Genomic DNA, 21,028 nt, shown 5'->3' on the forward strand with positions numbered 1-21,028 from the left:
ATGCACGGTAGGAGGTCCGGTCATTACCGTTTGCTCCGATTCCACATGCGCGGTTGTAATCATACAGGTTCGTCTTCCAGCTTTCTGATGGGCTCAGCTCGATCTCACCGTTACACCAGTATGTTCCTTTAGGCTCTCCTTATCGTTTCAGAGACCAGCTTCAGACATCGGCCTGACGTTAGATTCCTTAGCGTACGTGTCAAACAGATCATTTTCTCACTTCATTTTGAGACACCCTGCCTCTCCCCGCGACGCCGCGTGCTGGCTTTGGTGTCAGCTGTCCACCAGACACCCCCCCCCCCACCCCCCGGCTCCCTCTGGAGCACACGGCTTTCGTAACTCGTTTCATGAAAATCTTTGAGATGATGCGTAGTCATTTTTATTAAGGTGAGCCCAAGAATCTCCTAAATTAATAATAGTAAAATTAAAATCTAAAATAATAATGAAGGGGAGCTTTATGTTGCTAGACTAACCTGAAATACCTCCTAATTTTTTAAAAAAAATACATTTTTAAATAATCTCCACACCCAGTGTGGGGCTTGAGCTCACGACCCCAAGATCGAGAGTCACGTGCTCCACCAACCAAGCCAGCAGGGTGCCCCTGAAATATGTCCTAAGTTTGGCGGTTTTCACACGGTGCGGTGTCAGACGACAGAGTAATCTTATTTGCATGATGAGATCTTATTAACGTTTTGTATTTTTTCTTCCTGAGTGTACAAATTGTCCGATCTTGATTAATACAGAGACAGGAAAATTGGACCATCCTGGTTCACTGAAGTCTTCTGGTCAATGGTTCTGTAAGTTTGAGGGGATAGACTCCTTTCCCCTGAGTTATCCCCTGGCACGCTGTTCCTGACGGCGCTCGCGAAGACGCAGGTGCAGGGCGGATGACCGATCGCTGTCCCTCCTTTGCTCTGGAATGTGCATCACTTCACACCAGACTCTGGAGACTCTGTCCCAGAAATGAAGTTTACGTCAAGTGTAGTTCAATAATCTTCAAAGTAGTGAAGGTTAGATAAAATCAGCAAGAAAACTAGTTGTTTGATGATGGTAGATAATTTCGTTTCACATAGTTAAGTTTTTACTGATATAATTTTCTGCATTTTCCAGAAATTCCTAAGGGAGTGCTAGTTTCTAAAAGATCTGATTATTTTCTGATTACAAATGGTTAAACTTGGTGCCAACATGTTAAAAATTGTCGAGATCTAAGTGAGTGTAATAGTATAGGGCTAATAGTATGGTATCTGAACATTAAATCCTTAGCAGAAGAAAATTGTATATTGATTGATTATGATATTTATTGGGTCATAATGTATTTAAATTTTCTTTAATGCATATGTTAGTGATTGTTTACTGTGATGAAGTGCAAAGAGGTCTTCAAGAGCAATCCTGCATTGAAAGAATTACCTCATGTCAGTGGTCACTTCTCAATTAAAAGTTCCATTAGCAGATGGTTCCTGCTTCTGGTGTGGGTCGTGATTGCATTTTATCGCCTGTAAATCAGGCTGTCGACAGGGAATAAATAAACAGCTCAAGGATGTGGTAATGTCATCTTGAACTTTTTTTTACAGATAGAAGCACCTAGGTCCATTTAAACCAATTAAGTTCAGAAATTTATTGAAGGAAATCTTTTATCATATTTGAATTCTATTTGAAGATGGCTTTTTTCCCCTTGCTTCAGAATATTGATTTAATTGGAACAGGATGCCTGTAAATCAGATTATTTGATAATATCTCGGTCATATATTTCAGATTTCTAATTAGCAGACACCCTTCCACACGTGGTTTACCATTTTGTATTTTAGTAGAATACAGTGTGCGTTTAACGCGTCCTAGAATGTAAATGTTAATGGTTTACCCTGAGATTTTTGAGAGTTGGGAAAATTTATTCTTTTATACCACGGGAGTCCCTTCGTAAAATGCTCACGAAATCTGCTGAGCCTTTAAAAGTGAAGACTGAAGTGAGTGTAGTGATTTAGTTACCTCGGTCTTTAAATGGCAAAGCCTCTCTTTTCTAATACCTTGTTCTGAGCTCTCAGGCTCATTAGGGGTCAGAGTGACGGAGCTCCCTCATCTGATTGTCCCCGAACTGAGTGCTCTTGTGTCTCAAGTTAATAGATCTTTTCGCCTAGATTTTTGAAACATAACATTCAGCCAATAGTTGGTCATCCTGTGCTTAATCCAAGCCTTCCAATCAGCGTAAAGACTTTTTTACTTTGGTGTCAGCAAATTTCACAAGCAAGCTTTCTCTGAGTCTCCCGATTATCCACAGTGGGCGGTTCATTTTGAGTTTGCTTGTTGACCTTCAGCTTTTTTTGGAAGCAGAACAATGAACGATCATAGTAATTTACAGATGGTTATTTTGTTTTAATCTTACCCCCTCTGAGAACTGTTCCCTTAAATCCTTACAGCATTCTAATAACACAGAATTTACATTCTTTTCCTTTAAAAACAAAGTGTTCACCAATCTGAAAATTATTCTTCTTGTCAGTTAAGGTCATAGTTTTCTACCTCAGTTTATTTCTTCAGAATTAAACATGATATAAAAACAAGGTAGATTGTATGGTGAAAATGACAAGGGTGTTCCAGAATGCAGCTGATTCCACCACCTAAAAGTATTATTTTAGTTTTAGCCACTTGGAGATATTCACCAAAATTATTTCTGCTCCTGAATAAAGTAGATCTTCCCTGCTGTTGGGATACCCCTTCTCCTAATTTTTACGCACTCCCAAATACTAGTCAAACACAGATCAGTACCGTGTCGAGACCGTCTTCGTTTCTCTAAGCCATGTTAAGTGGTCACTATGAAAATTAGAAACACAGACTTGCTCATCCTGCTTTAACGTCCACTGCTTTAATCTTCATTTGTGCAGTAAAGACAGTAAATGTTAAAAAACAAAATGTAGCCATTTAAATTCTTTAGGACATTTAAGTACTAGCTTGAAATTAGTAAATTTAATTTAATGAAAGCAGACCAAGGAAACATACATATTGTTACTCTCATTTCCAGAATTGTGATCAACTTTGGGAGGCAGCAGGGGTCTGAGCAGAGCAGTGATGGGATATGAGTTACGTTGTGCGGATCTCCTTGCACTGGTATCATAAATAGCTCACGCAGCCAGGGGAGCGCGAGCAAGCCGGCCAGTTGGAGGTGTCACAGGCACTCAGGTTGGGTGGTCGTTAGTATCTTCGTCCCGGGAGGTAGTGTTGGAGAGGAAGCAGTGGGACCCAAGGGGATTTTCTAAAAACTCAGATGTTGGGGTGGGAAGGAGGAGAGACAGCAGGGCCACACGGATTTTGTTCTGAGAACCGGGGGGATACAAGTGTCATCCACCGAGAGGGGCTTAGGGAGGGATGATGAAGTGTTCATTTTTCCTTAGGGCTGAGAGGTCTATCAGACGTTCTGTGGCGATGTCAGCTAAGCATGCGGTTGAATCTGCGGGCCTTGGCTTGAGAGGCAAGGTAGGGGCTGTGTCGCCCAGGCAGTAAGTGTAGCTAGAGAAGAGGAAACGCTGAGGAACCGAGTCCTGGGCTGTCCCCAGGCTGAGAGTTCAGAGGCTGGAGGAGGATGTAGCCACCGAAGGTCAGGAGAAGGCAGCTGAGAGCGGGGAGCAGACTGGAAGCCACGTGAAACCGTGTTTCAGGGGAGAGACAGTGAGGAACAGTCAGATGCTGTCCATGTGTCAAGAGCATAGGACTGAGAAGTGAGCATTTCACAGCGTGTTCGAGAAGCTTGCCTGGAGGGTGGAGGCCAGAGCCTTAGCACGTGGGTTGAAAGGTACAGGAAGCAGGGTCTTCCAGAAGTACCTTATTAGGTACTGTGTCCTGTACCTGCGGGGGTACCCCAGCTGCTGTGTCCTGTACCTATAGGTGTAACCCATAGAAATACGTGTGTGTGTGTTCCCCAAGACCCGTGCATAAGGACGGTCACAGTAACGCTGTATTATGCAGCCCCGAAATAAACTACCCAGATGTCCCTCAGAAGTACAGCGGGTAAATGAGCTGTGGGACATTCACATGAACCATGGGGTGACCCAGCTACAACTATTCACAGCAGCTCAGAGGTGTGGCACAGACATGGTGTTGAGTGCAAAAAGCCAGAAAGAGCAGAGTGTATTCCGTAGGACTCCGGCAAAACTAATTTCTGTTATTGGGTATCAGGTCCTTTATCCTTGGAGGGGCACAGGGGGTTTCTGGGATGCTGGTCAGTTCCTCTTTAGGGGATCGAGTGCTTTTACTGAGTGGGTTCACTTTGTGAGGACCAGTTGGGCTGCACGCCTAGGACAGGGGTTCTCCGCTCCAGGAAGGATGGGGGCAGGGGTAGCTCAGTCACAGCTCTTGAGGGGTGTTCTGTAAAGAAGATCTGAGCGGTAGCTCAAGTGTGGGGCTGGTAGAGCCTAGTGCTTGTTTGCAAGAAAAGAGAAGGCCGAGTGTGCAGGCGATGGCCACGCAGTTAGGTCAGGGTCACCATCAGGGGGCCAGCAGCTGTGGGAGGCGTTGCAGTGGGCGCTGTGGCCCAGCAGCAGGGATGGCGGCGCGGGTGGTGGAAGAGGCAGTGAGGGGCGGAGATCCCGGCCTTGCTTTTCCCACTGGTGTGAGAGCGCGAACGAGGAGAGAAACGCTGACGGACAGGGACGCTGAGGAGGACGAAGAGCGGGCGCATCCCGTCCCGGAGCAGTGCCGGGTGCTGCCGGGCTGCCAGGAAGAATCGCGCTCCGCAGAAGTGAAACCAAGAATGCTGAAAGAAAAAAAAATAGATCGGATTGCATCCAAAACCTTTTTGCTTCAAAAAACACCATCAAGAAACTGAAAGAGGGTAAGGGACTTATGCTAGGATACCTAAAGTCCTTGGAAACGGAAAGGCAAACTTATTTCAAAGTGGGCAAAGGGCCTGAGTAGACGCTTCTCCAAAGGACATAGATCAGTGAGCAGCGAGCACAGAAGGGATGCTCGCCATCCTCGGTCCTCAGGAAAACGCACATCAGAACCACTTCACCGCCACTAGGACGGGAAGAGTCAGCGGGACCGGTAAGAACACGTCTGGCGGGGATGTGGAGGAATCGAGGTCCCGTCCGTGGGAGTAGACCGCGAACGCGGGGGAGGGCGGCCGCTCCTACACAGTCCAGCAGGGCCGTTCCATGGCCCAGCCAGCACGTGTCCGCGCAGAACTTGTCCAGAAGTGCGCGCAGCATTACCGGAAACAGCCCGAGGGGATTCGTAACCCAAACGGCCGTCAGCTGACCAAGACTAACAGAACCGTTCCAGCCCTGCGACGGAATCTTCCCCCGCCTCTGCACGCTGAACGAAACACGCTACGTGAGCAAAGCCAATCACAGAAGATGGCTGAAATGTCCCAAAAGGGAAATCTGTGAAGACATAAAGTAGATGAAAGATCGTCCCAGGATGGGAGCGTGGGAGAAATGAGGACCACTAAGGAGTACAGGGTGATGAAAATGTCCAAAACCCAGCTGTGGTGACGGCCACACCACTCTGCCTGTACGACCGCTGGCTTGTTCTCTGTAAATGGGTGACTCGTAAGGGACGTGACCTGTGTCTCAGCGAAGCTCAAGAAACAGCAGTGTAATGTGGTGACTTTGCAAGAGCCAGAAAGTGTCGGGGAGTTAGCGGAAGGAAACTGACATGGGGCGGAGTCGGTGGGTGTGACCGCTGGAAGCTAGAGGGGGTCTGGAGGTCACGGATCCTAGTCTTGCTAGGGAAAGTACTCAGTGCCTGGAGATAACGCCCTTGAGGGACACCCATATGCTCAAATTTCAAGGGAGGTGGTATGACAGATCTCAGTCTAATATTTATTATCCTGTGTGGTAAAAGAATTTTTTTTAAGATTTTTATTTTTAAGTAGTCTCTACAACCAGCATGGCGCTCAAACTCACAACCCGCAGATCAAGATTCACACACACCCTCTACAGACTGAGCCAGCCAGGCGCCTCAAGAACTTTTAAACCTGAAAAATGTTTCCTTTTCATTAGTGAAAATAGTTCCTGCTGTGTGGGGTACCTTAGCTGGACCTCCCTGTTTTTCTAAACTCTTGCTAAATCTCTCAGAAGCAGGAATGTAACAACAGTTCTAAAACTCCCAGATGTTTACTCCTTGTGGCTATAAATGGGACTGTGGGTTTGTTACTGGGGCAAACCCTTTTGGGTGTTTATCTTCCAGAAGTATTTCTGTGGGCAGAGACCGGCCCTCTGGGAAGAGCGGGAACCTGGGAGAGGAGGGGAGGGGAGGCGAAGAGAGGGGAGGCGCCCGCCGCTCAGAATTAGTCCACGTCACAGGTTGATTTCTGGATGTCCGATGAGGAGAATAGGCTATGAGAGGTGAACTTTCATCTCCCACCCACCCGACATCCCCTACAGGTTTTCCAAAGTTTAACTTTTTTTCAATAAAGCTGTCAAAGCATGAAGTCCAGACCGTCCGTTGCCATGAGCAAGTAACGACCCGTTCTCTCGAAAGCCTTGGCTTCCAGTGTTGGCAGTGGCCGTGGCCGTGGCTGGAGGCGTGGGACTGGGGCCTAGAGAGGAGCGCCCTGCTCTCTGGCACCTGGAGTCCCCGTGGGAAGAGAAGGCGGTGCCAGCACCGTCGCATGGAGCCTCCGGGTTTCAGGGATCCCTTGAACCACTGCACCTGCCCAGTCGTGCTTGGTGGGTGTTTGCCGAGTCCTGAACGGACGGAGTCGATATGTAAAGAAACACTGGAGGTGCCCGAGAGCAGGAGGGAGTGTGGAGGTGGAGGGCTGCCTCACCATCTTGGGTGGTGACGGTGCACGGGAGATACCTGGGAACCCGGGGCGCAAACCTTTACACCCGGTGTCATTGCCGCTGTGCTGACGAAAGCAGTGAGCGCCACGGAAAGACGCCTGGGACAGGGTTGTGGACGCCCAGGGGCTTGGAGTGACTCTTCACACACGTGGACACACACGTGGTTTTGCATAACCTGGGGTGTCTTCAAAGAGCAGAAATGGGTTTTTGCAAACAAATTTATGGTTGTAGAATTTCAGTGTACACAGTAGTCCCTAGCACATAATAAGTTGGCATTTAATAAATGTCTCCTGAGCGCCCGGATGCCGGATGTTGCATGTAGACTCAGGTCCTGTTAAGGATGGAGTGTGTTTCCTGCCCTGCGGGAGCTTATGGGCCTAAAACCCACGGTAGTCCCAGCGAGAGACCATGTTTTCCACTCCCGGTTAGTAATTTTGAAGCACAACTATTAGATAGCGTATTACTGGGGTGCCTGGGTGGCTCAGTTGGTTGAGCGGCCGACTTCGGCTCAGGTCGTGATCTCAAGGGTCACGGGTTTCAGCCCCGCGTCGGGCTCTGTGCTGACGGTCAACTTGGAGCCTGGGCCTGCTTCGGATTCTGTGTCTCCCTCTCTATCTCTTCCTGCCCTGCTCATACTCTGTCTCTGTCTCTGTCTCTGTCTCTCTCTCTCTCTCTCTGTCAAAAATAGATAAAGATTCTTAAAAAAAATTTTTTTAATAAATAACGTATTACTGTCAGCTTACATCCTTATTTTACATTTCTTCCTTATTTTTTTAAACTCCAAGGTTAGCATGATCTGAAATAATTAAAATTATTATCTTCTTACTCAATTAGGGTGGTTTTAATACAAGACAACTCTGATATAGTTTTTAGATTAAGTTATAAATGTTCACTTTAGAACTGCCTGAAGATTGATAGAGATGCATTTGAAAAGCATTATTTTTTTTATTGATTCTTAATGTAGTAAATTACTGAAGTTATTTGGCAACAAACAGAAATGGCCTGTGACGCGGTTCACATTTATTCTCCCGATAGCGCCACGATTTGCATTAATTGCATTGCGACTGCACTCACTTATATTAAAAGGCTTCTACTATAATTAATCCTTTTTATTTCAAATCATTTTGGCACAATCTCTAGCTATAAACACTCATAAAAGACAGACAGTTGAAAAATACGCTACAGGTTTTTTCCATATACCTATTGCAGTTTTTTCGTGACAAGTAGTTATTGATGTGCTTCTGGAACAAGTGTGCAACTGGCTGAGAATTAAGGCCAATGTGGAAAATGCTAAGTGGATTATTTTGCATAAAAAATAGGCAGTTTTGAAATTGTATAATTAACCTGTGTTTAGAAAATACCTTGATTTATGCTTACATTTGTATCTCGGTTGCATACATTATGGAAATTTAATTTATAATCCATTTAGCTGATGCAATCATAGTTTTTAGTGCTATCATTTATTAGTGCTTGTATATTAAATGCTCTAACGGTTTAAACCTGCCTTACGTAAAAAATTATACCTAGGCATTTACATTTTATGAGTCACAGTGGGATTTCTGTTTAAAATTCAGGTAGCTCTGATATATTTAACGAATTTCACTGGTTTATTGTTACTAATGCAGAAATGGCAAACAATGACCTTACATATTGAACATCAAATGATTTACACTTCCAGCTTACTTTAAAGTCCACTGTACAAATGAGGCTTTTCTTCAACACCTGGAATCAATCATGTCGTCTTGTGCAGAATGTTCTTGGCTTTGAAGCCATCGTTCATTTAGAAGTAATGGGAGTTTTAAGTGCTCCGGGGTAATAGTATTAGCCATTCTTAACTTCAAGCAAACTGTGGATTTTCCAACAGCTCTTTCTTTGCGATACCAGTAGATGGGTTAAGCCCGGTCGCCATCGTACTGCTCATTCTCTGGTTCCGAAGTCCTTTTTTGCCTTTTTTTTTTTTTTCTTCTTTCTTTTTCTTTTTTTTTTTTTTTTTTTTAGAATTAATCGGGTAATCATCAGTCTTCAAATCAGAAGTGAAAGCACAGGGACATAACCCTTCAGTTTCCCTGGCAGAGAACATCTGGAGTCTTAGCTGGAGGGGGAATATTACGAAATACGTAGTTAACAGATGGTGTGACCTGACTTGGGGAGAGTGTCACTCTTATTGTCGGCCGGTGGCTTTCTGAAACAAGCCAGTGCTCTCCGGGTGTTTCATGGCTGTCTTCTAGTTCCTTCTAGTCGTGTTAGTGGGGGGACTTTCCGGTGTCCATCTCAAGGTGAACCTGAGCGTTCTCCGGCGGAGGAGGGAAGGGGGCACTCGTACAAATGTTCAGTTTTCGGTGTGTTCAGGGACCAGTGGTTTTTCACAGACGGCCACTGTTTGTCGTTACTAGTGCGGAAGTGGCGGGCACCTGATGTGGAACGGCCGAGGGGACGCCATAAGGGTGCCGGAAGCCGTAACCAGGGAAGGGCTCCCGTAAGCCAGCTGACGGATGGCGTCGGCACTGGAAGGTTGGAGCGGCAGAGCCCCTGCTCTCTGGACGCTGGTGGTCTCCTGTGTGCAAACTCGCACGCGCGTGTCTCGGCAAAGCCTCGCGTCCCACATCTAGTGGATGTGGATGTGGATGTGGTCAGGTGCACGGCCTCCCGGCAGAGGGGCTTCCAAAGCTGCGGCCTCGTGGCTGAGAGATTTCCCCTGGGGTTAAACTTTGTTTTTATGTCGGTGTTCCCTGAGTGGCGTGGTGGCACTGGAATCTCCCCTACAGGAAAAGCGGTGAATCCATCCCAGCACAGCGCACGCTCCGCAGCTCGCGGCAGCACTTTGCACGGCGGGGCTCCCTCCTCCATCCCGCTCTGTCTGTGCTCCCGGCGCCTGGCCTCCCGGCCTCACTCCGTCTCAGGGTCTCGGGCAAGAGTCCCAGGGTTTGTGACGAGGTGCGCCCGGCTCCCCACGTTCCAAGTGGGGGTGGGGACTGCCCTCACCCCGTGTCAGGTCTCTGCAGACCACGAGTATTCTAGCACGAAGGGCCTTTGTCGTGGAGATCCAGACTCCCCTTGACTTCCGTAAGCCTCCCCTCCTTCCACTGAGGAGATCTTCCCGACGGGCCGCGCAAAACGAGGCCAGCGTCAGTATGCGCTCGCTTAGTCTCAGTAGAACATTTGTGACGAGACCTGTGGCGGCTTCCAAGTCCCTCGTCTCTTAGAATAAAATAACAAGAATGTTCCTGAGAAGTCTGCAGCCTGTTTTCTCACTCCTTGTTGAACTTTACAGCCTTGGGCTGTAGTGATATTTATCATGTAAGATGAACCCTGACATCATGTTGGAAAACCCGCACCGTCTCTTGGTAGAGAATCTGGGGGTTAACACAGTGATGCCGTCGCCACTGGTCATGAGGGAGTTACAGATTAAAACCACAGCGAGGTACCCCATTGCACCAGCCACAATAGCTAAACGTAAAAAGACTGACTGTACCAATCGTTGGTGAGGTCCTGGACCAGCTGGAATCTTCCTGCTTGCTGGTCACGGTGGGAAAATGGTTGCACTTTGGAAAACAGCATGTCGTTGCCTAATAGAGCCAAACGCAGCTTGGGGCCCAGCACTTCCCCTGTTAACGGGTCTTAGGTCTGTACTGGGAGAAGCCAGCACGGATCCACAGAAGGGCTCAGACCGACTGTCCAGCAGCCCCAAATGGGACACCGCCCACGTGTCCACCATGTGCCCGTCACGCGACGGTGTCACACAGCCTTCGGTGAGAGAACAGTATCACAGCCGAGTCTCAGAAACAGGATGTTGTGAGAAGGCGTGTGGAAGAGGGCGCGTGCTGTATAATCCCGTCGACGCAGTCCTGGGCCCGGCGGGACTCAGCCATGGTGATGACCACAGAATGGGGTAACAGGAGGGAACTCTCACGGGATCTCGGGGAGGGGGAAGTGTTCTGTGTCTTGACGCCTTCTGTGGCCGCTGCACGGGTGTGACTAATAATTCATCAGGCCGCATGCACATTTTATCTTACGGTACGTAAATTACCCTTTAACGTGCGCGAGTGTGCGGTCTGGTTATCTGTCGCCGTCTGCAGACACAGGGCAGACAGGAACGCAGCAGAGGAGTCCTGGTGTGGGCGCCAGGGCACCTGCTTTGGCACCACCTCTGCCAGCCGCTGACTCCCAGGGTCTGCACACGCGTCTCCCACGCTCAGTCTCCCCCTGTAAGAACAGCGCAGGGCAGACCGCAGCCTGTGGGCCGGGCCCCGCCTGCTGCCTGTCGCGTGGCCAGGGTGCTCGGAAGGCTTTTTCCTTTTGGTCGCTAAAAGTCTGAAGGATAGTATTTCTTGGCGTTGGGAATTGCTTGAGTGCAGCCCTGGCACACAGCTGCCCTCGCTCGTCCACGCATTGTCTATGCTCCTTTTGCTAGAGGCAGAGTGGAGGCATGGCCACCGAGCTGGTCCAGCCTGCGGTCGTGCGTTGAACCGCGGCCCCAGAAAAGGTAGAGGCTCCATCCTGATCCCTGGCGCCTGGGAACCCGACCTTATTTGCCTATGCAGTCAAGCTAGGAGGGGTCACACTGAGTGAGAGAGGATCCCAAACCCGGTGACAGGTGTCTTCATGTTAGAGACCGGGGAGGGAGGTGCCGGCACACCCAGGGACGACAGCCTCTCGAAGAGGCAGGGCTGGGAGTGACACAGCCCAAAGGCCCGGGCCACCGGCTGTGGCCAGCAGTACCGGGAAAGACAGGAGGCCTCTCGAGAGCGTGCGTCAAACTCCGGCCCGCGCAGCCAGGAGACCCCTCCGCTGGCAGAGCCCTTTGCGGAAAACGTGTGCTGACCACCGTTGCGGCACAACACGTGTGGCTCTCGAACGTCCCCCTTGGTGTGAACGTGCTGTGGTTCGGCCCTCAGGTGTTTGAGAGTCGTGACACGCGGAGCGCACGCGGCGAATGGTCAAACCGGCCCAGCGCGGGTAAGTGCTCGCCAAACGCTAGCTTCCGCCGTCGTCGCTGCTGCGGAGAGAAGGTATCTGCTGTCTTAGGATTCTCTTCAGGCTCAAGTTGGCCTTTTTTTTATTTGTAGGAAGTATGAGAAAGGATTCCTGTGACATACTGATCGTTGTTCCTTGTTCTCATCTGAAGGCCCTCTATGAGAATATGCTGGTGGAATTGCCCTTCGCCGGCTTCTTCCTGTCCAAATTGCTGGGAACCAGTGCGGACGTGGACATCCACCATCTGGCTTCGTTAGACCCTGAAGTGTACAAGAATCTGCTGTTTCTCAAGAGCTACGAAGGCGACGTGGAGGAGCTTGGGCTCAACTTCACGGTGGTGAACAACGACCTGGGAGAGGCGCAGGTGAGGAGGCCCTTCACCGGCTGCTGTTCACATGGCGACAAGGAGGGTTTCTCTTTGCAGGGGGAGGCTCCACGTCTCCCTTGGAAGAACTGCCGTGGCTGCGGGTTAGAAGTGGGGAGTTGGGGGGGGCTGGAGACACCCGGGCCCTCGCCCCACTCCCTTGTGACGGCTGTCCTCGGGGACTCTCTTCCTGGGCCGGGGGTTAACCCCTGCCCCTTGGCTGGCTCTCGGTCCCTGGGAGTGGCGGGTTAGCGCCTTCCTGACAGGAGCCCCGAGGGGCCTCCGTGCGCCTCTGTTCCCTGCCTGATCACCGTGGGGGCCTCGGTGGCTCGGACACAGATCGCTGGCCTTTGTTATCAGTCTGGTTGGCCTTGGTGTGTTTATCTTTAAAAAAAAAAAAAAACCGTGCATGTTAGAGATGATTCAAACTAATTTTTTAAATGACAGTATTGTCGGGATATAACGTACGTACCATAAGAATGCACGCCTTAGAGCATGGCGCGGGTCAGTGTACCCCCAGAGTGCTCCGCTGTCACCAGCAGCTAAGTTCGGGATGGTTGCGGCCCTCCACAGAGACTGTGCCCGTTAGCGGGTCGCTCCTGCCCAGCGTGGGTGAGCACCGCCTACATTCTGTCTCTGGATGTGGCACATAACCCGCATCTTACGGCCTGTGGCCTTATATGACCGGCTTCGTTCACCTGTTGCAGGAGCCGGTGCTTTTTTTTTGTTTCTGGCCGAACGTCGTCCCATTGTACGGATGTGCCGCGTTTTCTTTCTCGGCTGAGGGACGTCTGGGTTATTTCCACTTCTCGGCTGTGGTGATAATACCGCTGTGCACACGCGTGGACAACACACCAGGCGGCGGAAGACTCGGCAACATCCGGAATTTGCTTCCAGGATTAGGGGAGCAGGGGCAGCGGGTGGACGCGGAGATGACCCAGATCGGCTAGGAGGCGACACCTGCTGAAACGGGCGCTGCGCCGTGGACGCGCGTCTACTGTTCTGTCTGCCTCGGCCTGTGTTCACGTGCTCCCCGTAATCCACAAAGCCTTTGTTAATGTACACAGACAGATCCAACATTTAAGAACCTTTGATGCTGCTCTCTGATCTTACTAGATTTTAACTACCCAGCTTTGCTTGTCTAACTTGATTTGGGTTTTCAGACAAATACATCTCTTCTGTGGGGAAGGACTGCTCTTCTGATGTTCTTACATGGATCGTGCCATTTTCCGAACCTAGTAGTCGTATTTTAATGTGGTTACCTTTGAACTTCATACCCGTTTCTCTAAATTTCTGTTATTACTTGGTTTCTGACTGAGGCTTTGCCAGCTCAAAAGTAACTTCGTAGTAGATAGATACTTAGCGTTTGGTGAAGCCACCACTGAGAGTACATTGACCCACACAGGGTACTCCTCAACCTGACCCTCCAGGTGTGAGCTCTCACGTTTTATTTTGATAAGCACATGTATTGAACACATTTGAACTAATGCAATTTTGGTTATTTTCGTATCGTGTTACCTACCTGCCACCGTGCCTGGTCCGTATGTTTTCATTATGAGACGTTAATGACACTCTGTGAGCCAGCCCTCGGGCCAGGCATGGGAGACGGTTTGTAAACTAACGAGGGAGGCCGATACGAACAGGATAGTGAGGTATCAGTTTACTAGTAGCTCAGCTCCAAGTAGGTCAGGGAGAGCTACCTGGAGGAGAGGCTGGCTGGGTGGAAAGGCATTCACTGGGTAGGTGAGCAGATGTCGAGGTGGCTAAGTTTGGGGGTGCACGAGAGGAGGCAGACAGACACCAGGGAGTCTGAGCTTCTCCTGTCCTCTTGGAGGACAATCTGAGGCCTTGGGCTTGAGAAAGGTTAGACCTACGCTCAGAAAGACAACCATTGTGTCCATCCACCGCTGGTTTGCAGTATTTCCGTGCGTCAGGGTAAGGTGGCCTAAACAGGTGCATTTTGGAGCTAATAGAAGAATGAATAACCAGAAAACACTTAGGGGCACCTGGCTGGCTCCATCCGTGGAGTATGCGACTCTTGATCTCGGGGTTGTAAGTTCGAGCACCCCTGTTGGGGGTAGAGATTGCTTAAAAAAATAACATCTTTTTAAAAAGAAAGAAAGAAAAGAACAAAGAAAATACGGGAGCCTCCTCTCAGAGAAACCTGAGATGTTGATTCTGTAAGTCAGGGCGGGGCCTGGAAGCAGCCTTCGGGTTAGGTGTTTCCAGAATTCAGAGGAACCACAACCCGGGGGTTAAGCAATGAAACAAGTTTTCATGAGAGCACGCCTGTGTAATCTTCATTTTAAAAATGACGTCCTCGAGGCACCCGGGTGGCTCAGTCAGTTAAGCATCCGACTCTTGATCTTGGCTCAATTCATGATGTCACAGTTGGTGAGTTTGAGCCCAGAGTCGGGCTCCACTCTGTCAGCATGGAGCCTGCTTGGTTGGGATTCTCTCTCTTTCTCTGTCTCTCTCTCTCTCTCTCTCTCTGTATCTCTCTCCCCCCCCCCTTTCTCTCTGCTCCTCCCCCACTTGCATTCACCAGTGCACTCTCTCTTAAAATAAATTTTTGAAAAATAAAGTAATTCTGTAGGTATCTTGAGCGAAGTAGATTTTATTTGAGTCAGAGGAGGGTAGGCGGGCAGGACGTTGTTGCACTGGAGCCCCGGTCCCCCGCCCCCGTGCCCTGGTGCCCGTCATTCTCCTTTGGGTCTCCGTGAGTTTGACGGCTGTAAGGACCTCATACAGGTGGAATCACACAGTATTTGTCCTTCTGTGACAGGTTTGTGCCACCGAGTGCGACGTCCTCCAGGTTCGCCTGTGGTTTCTTCCTTCTTAAGGCTGATACTCCATCGTACATACGCGTCCCCTTTATCTGCTCATCCCTTGATGGACAGTAGAGTTGTGTCCGCCATCGTGAACAAGGATGCCGTGAACGTTGCTGTCAAAGTATCTGTTCAAGTCCCTGCGTCCCCTTCCCGTAGGTGCATACCTAGAGGTGGGATTGCTGGGTCCTGCGCAGGTTCTAATGGTGACTTTCCGAGGGCCTGCCGCACGTCCTCCACAGCGGGTACACCACGGTGCATTTCTCCCGGCTCTGCAGAGGTTCTGATCCCTCCACACACCTGCCAGCACTTGCTTTCTGCCTTCTTTTCTGTCTCTCTCTCTCGCTCTCTCTTTTAAAAAAAAATAGCAGCCGTCCTGCTGAGTGTGAAGGACTGTTTCATTGTGCTGTTGTGACGCACAGAGCTGTGTGAGTCCCTGACGGTTCTTTGAGAAAGTTACGAGGAGATTTAAGATCTTTATTGGCTTCCTCCCTGGGCTGCAGAACATTGCACGGTTCCGACGCCACAGAGGTGTCTTCAAAAACAAAGATTGAAAACACACACATGGATGAATACATCCTGCTGTTTAAATTCTGGGCATTTTTAAATGTTCATCGTCATGGTACTCGAATTTTAGTCTATTTCTTAGCCTTTAACAAGCTGCGTATTGAAGAAATAGCTGTGGATTAAATCCTAAATGGAAACAAAGGTAACGATCCTGCCTGAGGCCTCCTGCTTCCCCCTCTTACTAGTTCATCTCCAGGCAGTTTTGAAACGTACTATCAGGGCACCCGGCTGGCTCAGTCGAAAGAGAGTGCGACTCTTGATCTCGGGGTTGTGGGTTTGAGCCCCGCTTTGGGTGTAGAGATTATTTAAAAATCAATCTTAGAAAAATGAAAAGTAATTCCAATACTGTGCGATAAAATAAGAATGAGGAATACAGAACCGTATTTCTTTTGGTTACATCTTACTTAGTTGCTTTGTTTCGATCTCTTCTTCCATTTTATTTTGTTTTATTCTATTTTATTTTATTTTTTTATTTTGTTTTAATGTTTATTTATTCCGAGAGAGTGAGTGAGCGAGCATGAGCAGGGGAGGAGTAGAGAGAGAGAGAGAATCCCAAGCAGACTCCGCACTGTCAGTGCAGAGCCCGGCACGGGGCTTGAGCTCACAAACTGTGAGATCATGACCTGAGCCACAGGGAAGAGTCAGACACTTAACTGAGCCACCCAGGTGCCCCTCTTCCGTTTTATAGACCTGAAGTTTCAACCTGCAGAATTCAGATTTTTTTTAAAGAGGGGGTTTTTTTATCGGCATAAGGAAACCTCGAATATACAGATGTCAATGCTGCTGGCTACTCTTGTCTCCCTGCACCTGGTGGCATGATTTAAAAACGAAATAAAAGTGCTAGGGCAGTCAGTTTTATGATGACCTGTCCACGGCCTTTGCTAATGGGAGTATTTCCCATTTTTCCTTCTGAAATAGGTGGTAATAGTGAAGTGTCGCATTTGTAAGAGTTCCATTAAAGCACCACTGATAATATTGGAATCTATTAAAAGCAAAAGTGTGAAGTTAAGATGTTCCAATTACTCATAGAAATTCCCACTGGATAAAGAGATTATAGATGACAGTGCATAAGAATAATTATACTAAAGAGTCAAATGAGAAAAATTTAGAAAGTCACTGGTAAAGCAGCTAATTTGGGGGTATCTTATGGATTCCCATGGAGATGGATATAAAAACATGGGCCTTCATACAGGTTTCCATTTATAAAATACTGCGAGTTAAAGATTTGTAATATGCAGCTACTTCATTACATTGGCAGGTTATGTTAATTAATCTTCCCTTTTCAAATAATAGTGTTCCTCCCCAATTTGTTTCCTTTGGTATAATCAGTCCGGCTGTTTGTTAGCCTGCTGGAAAACGAACGTGAGACTTCAGCCTGCTAACCTGTACCCAGAGCTCTCCCGAGCGGGCACTCGGGGCTTAACGTGGACCCGGCATGGGCGTCTGTAACGTGGGAGAGCGTGAACCTGAGTCCCAGGACCCTGTTGAAGCCCTGGCTTTGCAGCTGTGCTGTGGCCTTGGGCAAGTCCTAGAGGCCCGTCCTCATTTTCAGAGGGTGCGTCTGCTGCGCTGAGGGTAAAATGAGCTGTTCTGGTGAGTGAGTGAGTGAGTGAGTGAGGCCCCGTCCGCTCCGGTGAGTGAGGGAGGGAGGCGGGGGGGGGGGGGGGGGAGCCCGTGCACGCAGCCACGCCGTGAATGCAGACATTCCGAAGCGGGGAGATAGCTCTGGCTGTAAGAGCTGCTCTGGTTCCAGATTGAAAGCTTTAAATATGCTCTCAGACCTGAGATCCTAGGGCAGCCGGACACGGTGTGGAACGTGGGAAGTTGTGTGGGTGGAGCCCAGAGAGTCACTGGAAAGGTCATGGCCGTCCCATCAGGCAGGGCTGCTGGGGCTTGGGAATCCTTCAACTGACGGTTTCGTGGGTCCTTTGTCTTCGAGTCACTCAGTACACCCTCGCTTATTACCTGTTGGCAGTCCTCTTAAAGGAACGGGTGGGATTTTGAGATGAAAACAGAGCAGCGAGCTCCTGGGGCCCGGGTCACAGATGGCCTGCCAGCGGACGGCGAGCACGGGAGGCGTCGTGGCCTGTCCCCGGCTGGAGACGTGCGGGAGACGTGCGTGCGGAGCGCGGAGAACGGGAATCAGTGAGAAGGGGGGCGTCACCTAGAACGTGCCATCTGGGAAAAGCAAACCCAGTGAGGTGGTCGTGGGGCCGTCAGGCACGGGACGAGTTTATCATCTTCAGCAGATTTTTAAATGGCCTTTGTGCCAAGCGGTGAGACACCGGGGTGACGTGCCACCGTCCTCCATCCGCATGGAACGTGACGGGTCCCAGGAGAAGCGCAGGCGGTGGAGGAACGTGAGCAGGAGGTGCCGTGTCTGCCCCGGAGGGGGGCCGCCTCCGCGGTGGCTCTGGAATGTCTTCGTTCACTTACGGTGGATTCGCTGTCTCCCCGTCATCCGGATGCACCTGAGAGTGCGTTTCTCCCATTTAAGTGCTAGGAAACGAGGAACTTAGAAGGCGCGTTCGGGCCTGCGCGTTCGTGATCGTCTGGTGTTCTGTCGTCCCCTCTGGTGTGTGAGACGCTATTGAAAATACCACCGCTGTGCCAACGGCGAGAGCGGTTCGGGGGCCCAGCGGACTCGCGGGTGTCCGTTGCAGTGGGCGGGCGAGCCGGCGCCCGGCCTCTGCCCCCGCCTGGCGCGTCCGCGAGTGACCGTGTGCCGGACCTGCAGGTTTTGTGATGTGCCCGCGTGACGGTAACCACTCGTTCTTGGGAATTCAGTTCAGATACGCGGGAACGCGCTGGTCTGTTACCTCTGATGTTGCCACTGTCCTCTGAGTCACATTTAAAATACTTCAGGGGTGCCCGGCTGGCTCAGTCGGTGGAACGTGCGACGCTCGATCTTGGGGTTATAGGTTCGAGCCCCATGTTCGTGTAGAGATTATTTAAAAATAAAATCTTTTCTAAAAAAATAGGGTACTTCATAGTACCAACATGATGGAAATACAAAGAGAAGAACGTGCTGTTTGTACAAATATGAACAATTATTCTACCGCAACCTTCATTCCTTAAGCTGTATTTTCTCCAGATTGAATCGCTTTTGATTTAAGTTCATTTTTTGGTTCATACCTTTGCCCTTCGCGATTCCTAATTTTTGAGAATGAAGTTGCCACGATTACATTGTCGCGTCATTCCTTAGTGCTTTGGAGAAGGCGTTGGTGGCTGCTGATCTGAAACGGTGAGATGCCGGGCTTCGGACAGTCCCACGAGAGCGGCGTCTGCGCCGACGCAGACTGGGGCGCCCCAGGCGCCCAGCTTTTATTCTCGCGACGCAGCAGCACCGGCAAGTGTCTCTGAAGAAATTGTTTCACTCTAGTCATACTTGGGATTTTCAGACCCCGATTTTAACGTTCACAGGTAGTTGAACTAAAATTTGGTGGAAAAGACATCCCTGTCACCAGCGCCAACAGGATCGCGTATATCCACCTCGTAGCCGACTACAGACTGAACCGCCAGATCCGCCAGCACTGCCTGGCTTTCCGGCAGGGCCTGGCCAACGTGCTGAACCTGGAGTGGCTGCGGATGTTTGACCAGCAGGAGATTCAGGTACTTCTGGAGCCGCACTTGTCTCGTGACGCGAGGAAGCGTTCTTGAAATCCGTCTCAAATTTTACAAATTGGCCTTTTTGCTTTTTCTTTGGCAGGTATTGATTTCTGGTGCACAAGTTCCCATAAGTCTTGAGGACCTAAAATCCTTTACAAACTATTCAGGTATGTTGTCAGTACTAGTTATTTGTTCCTGAAAATGTTCCAGATGATGTTTCTAAACTAATTTTTTTTTTTAAATATTTGTTTATTTTTGAGAGAGAGAGAGCATGAGCGGGGGAGAGAGAGAGACAGAGCATGAGCGGGGAGGGCAGAGAGAGAGAGGGAGACACGGTATCCGAAGCAGGCTCCGGTCCCTGAGCTATCAGCACAGAGCCCGATGTGGGGCTTGAACCCACAGACCACGAGATCATGACCAGAGCCAAAGTGGGACACTTAACCTGAGCCTCCCAGGTGCCCCTATTTACTTTTTTATTAAATTAAAAGTTTCTGCTCTTCAAGAAAATGAAAAACCAAAAGGAACATATACAGATGGCCAATGAGCACATAGAAAGATGCGCAGAAACATTAGTTGTCAGAGAAATAACAAAACCGTAATGAGATTGTTCAAAGATCGAATTGGTGTATCTTTTGGGTATTTGTAAGTTTTTTAAAATTAACCTCATGTGTATTTAAGAACAGTGAAGAGAAAAAAAGCATCCTTAAAACAATCATTGTTATTTTGGCGAGTTTTTCTTAATCATAGCGTATAATTCTTGTTTATAGTGATACGTCATTTATAGTATACATTGTTTGTTTAGCACCAGAAATAAAAAAGATATTTCCAAGCTGTTATTCTTCTTGCAATTAATTTTCGATATTAGATACATATGTAGTGATTTATTTTTTATTTTTTTTCTTTTAATTTTTTTTTTTAATTTATATCCAAATTAGCATATAGTGCAACAATGCTTTCAGGACTAGATTCCTTAATGCCCCTTCCCCATTTAGCCCATCCCCCCTCCAGTAACCCTCTGTTTGTTCTCCATATTGAAGAATCTCTTATGTTTTGCCCCCTCCCTGTTTTTATATTATCTTTGTTTCCCTTCCCTTACGTTCATTAGCGTTCTCATATGAGTGAAGTCATATGATTTTTGTCTTTCTCTGACTAATTTCGCTCAGTATAATACCCTCCAGTTCCATCCACGTAGTTGCAAATGGCAAGATTTCATTCTTTTTGATTGCCGAGTAATACTCCATTGTATGTATATACCACTTTACTTTACTCATTCATCCGTCGATCGACATTCAGGCTCTTTCCATACTTTGGCTACTGTCGGTAGTCCTGCTATAAACATGGGGGTGCATGTGTCCCTTCAAAACACCACACCTGTATCCGTGGATAAATGCCTAGTAGTACAATTGCTGGGTCGTAGGGTAGTTCTCTTTTTAGTTTTTTGAGAAACCTCCACTGTTTTCCAGAGTGGCTGCACAAGCTTGCATTCCCACCAAAAATGCAAAAGAGATCCTCTTTCTCCGCATCCTCGTCAACATCTGTTGTTGCCTGAGTTGTTAATGTGAGCCATTCTGACAGGTGTGAGGTGATATCTCATTGTGGTTTTGATTTGTATTTCCTTGATGATGAGTGATGTTGAGCATTTTTTCATGTGTCGGCTATCTGGATGTCTTTGGGGAAGTGTCTGTTCATGTCTTCTGCCCATTTTTTCACTGGATTATTTGTTTTTTGGGTGTTGAGTTTGATAAGTTCTTTGTAGATTTGGGATACTAACCCTTTATCTGATATGTCATTTACAAATATCTTCTCCCATTCTGTCGGTTGCCTTTTAGTTTTGCTGATTGTTTCCTTCTCTGTGCAGAAGCTTTTATTTTGATGAGGTCCCAGTAGTTCATTTTTGGATATATGTGATTTAT

At 48.6% G+C, this 21,028-nt stretch overlaps 1 protein-coding gene across 2 annotated transcripts in view; it reads left to right on the forward strand.

The window, feature by feature from the left end:
* Positions 1–21,028, forward strand: part of UBE3C (ubiquitin protein ligase E3C) — a 120,698-nt gene that overhangs the window by 82,587 nt on the left and 17,083 nt on the right. For both annotated transcript variants that reach the window (XM_042927226.1, XM_042927228.1), the window contains 3 exons: positions 11,899–12,111; positions 18,930–19,118; positions 19,216–19,282. In XM_042927226.1, the coding sequence (XP_042783160.1) occupies positions 11,899–12,111; positions 18,930–19,118; positions 19,216–19,282 (469 nt within the window). The remainder of the gene's footprint in view (positions 1–11,898; positions 12,112–18,929; positions 19,119–19,215; positions 19,283–21,028) is intronic.

The sequence above is a fragment of the Panthera leo genome, chromosome A2, assembly GCF_018350215.1.
Source record: "Panthera leo isolate Ple1 chromosome A2, P.leo_Ple1_pat1.1, whole genome shotgun sequence".
Classification (NCBI taxonomy): domain Eukaryota; kingdom Metazoa; phylum Chordata; class Mammalia; order Carnivora; family Felidae; genus Panthera; species Panthera leo.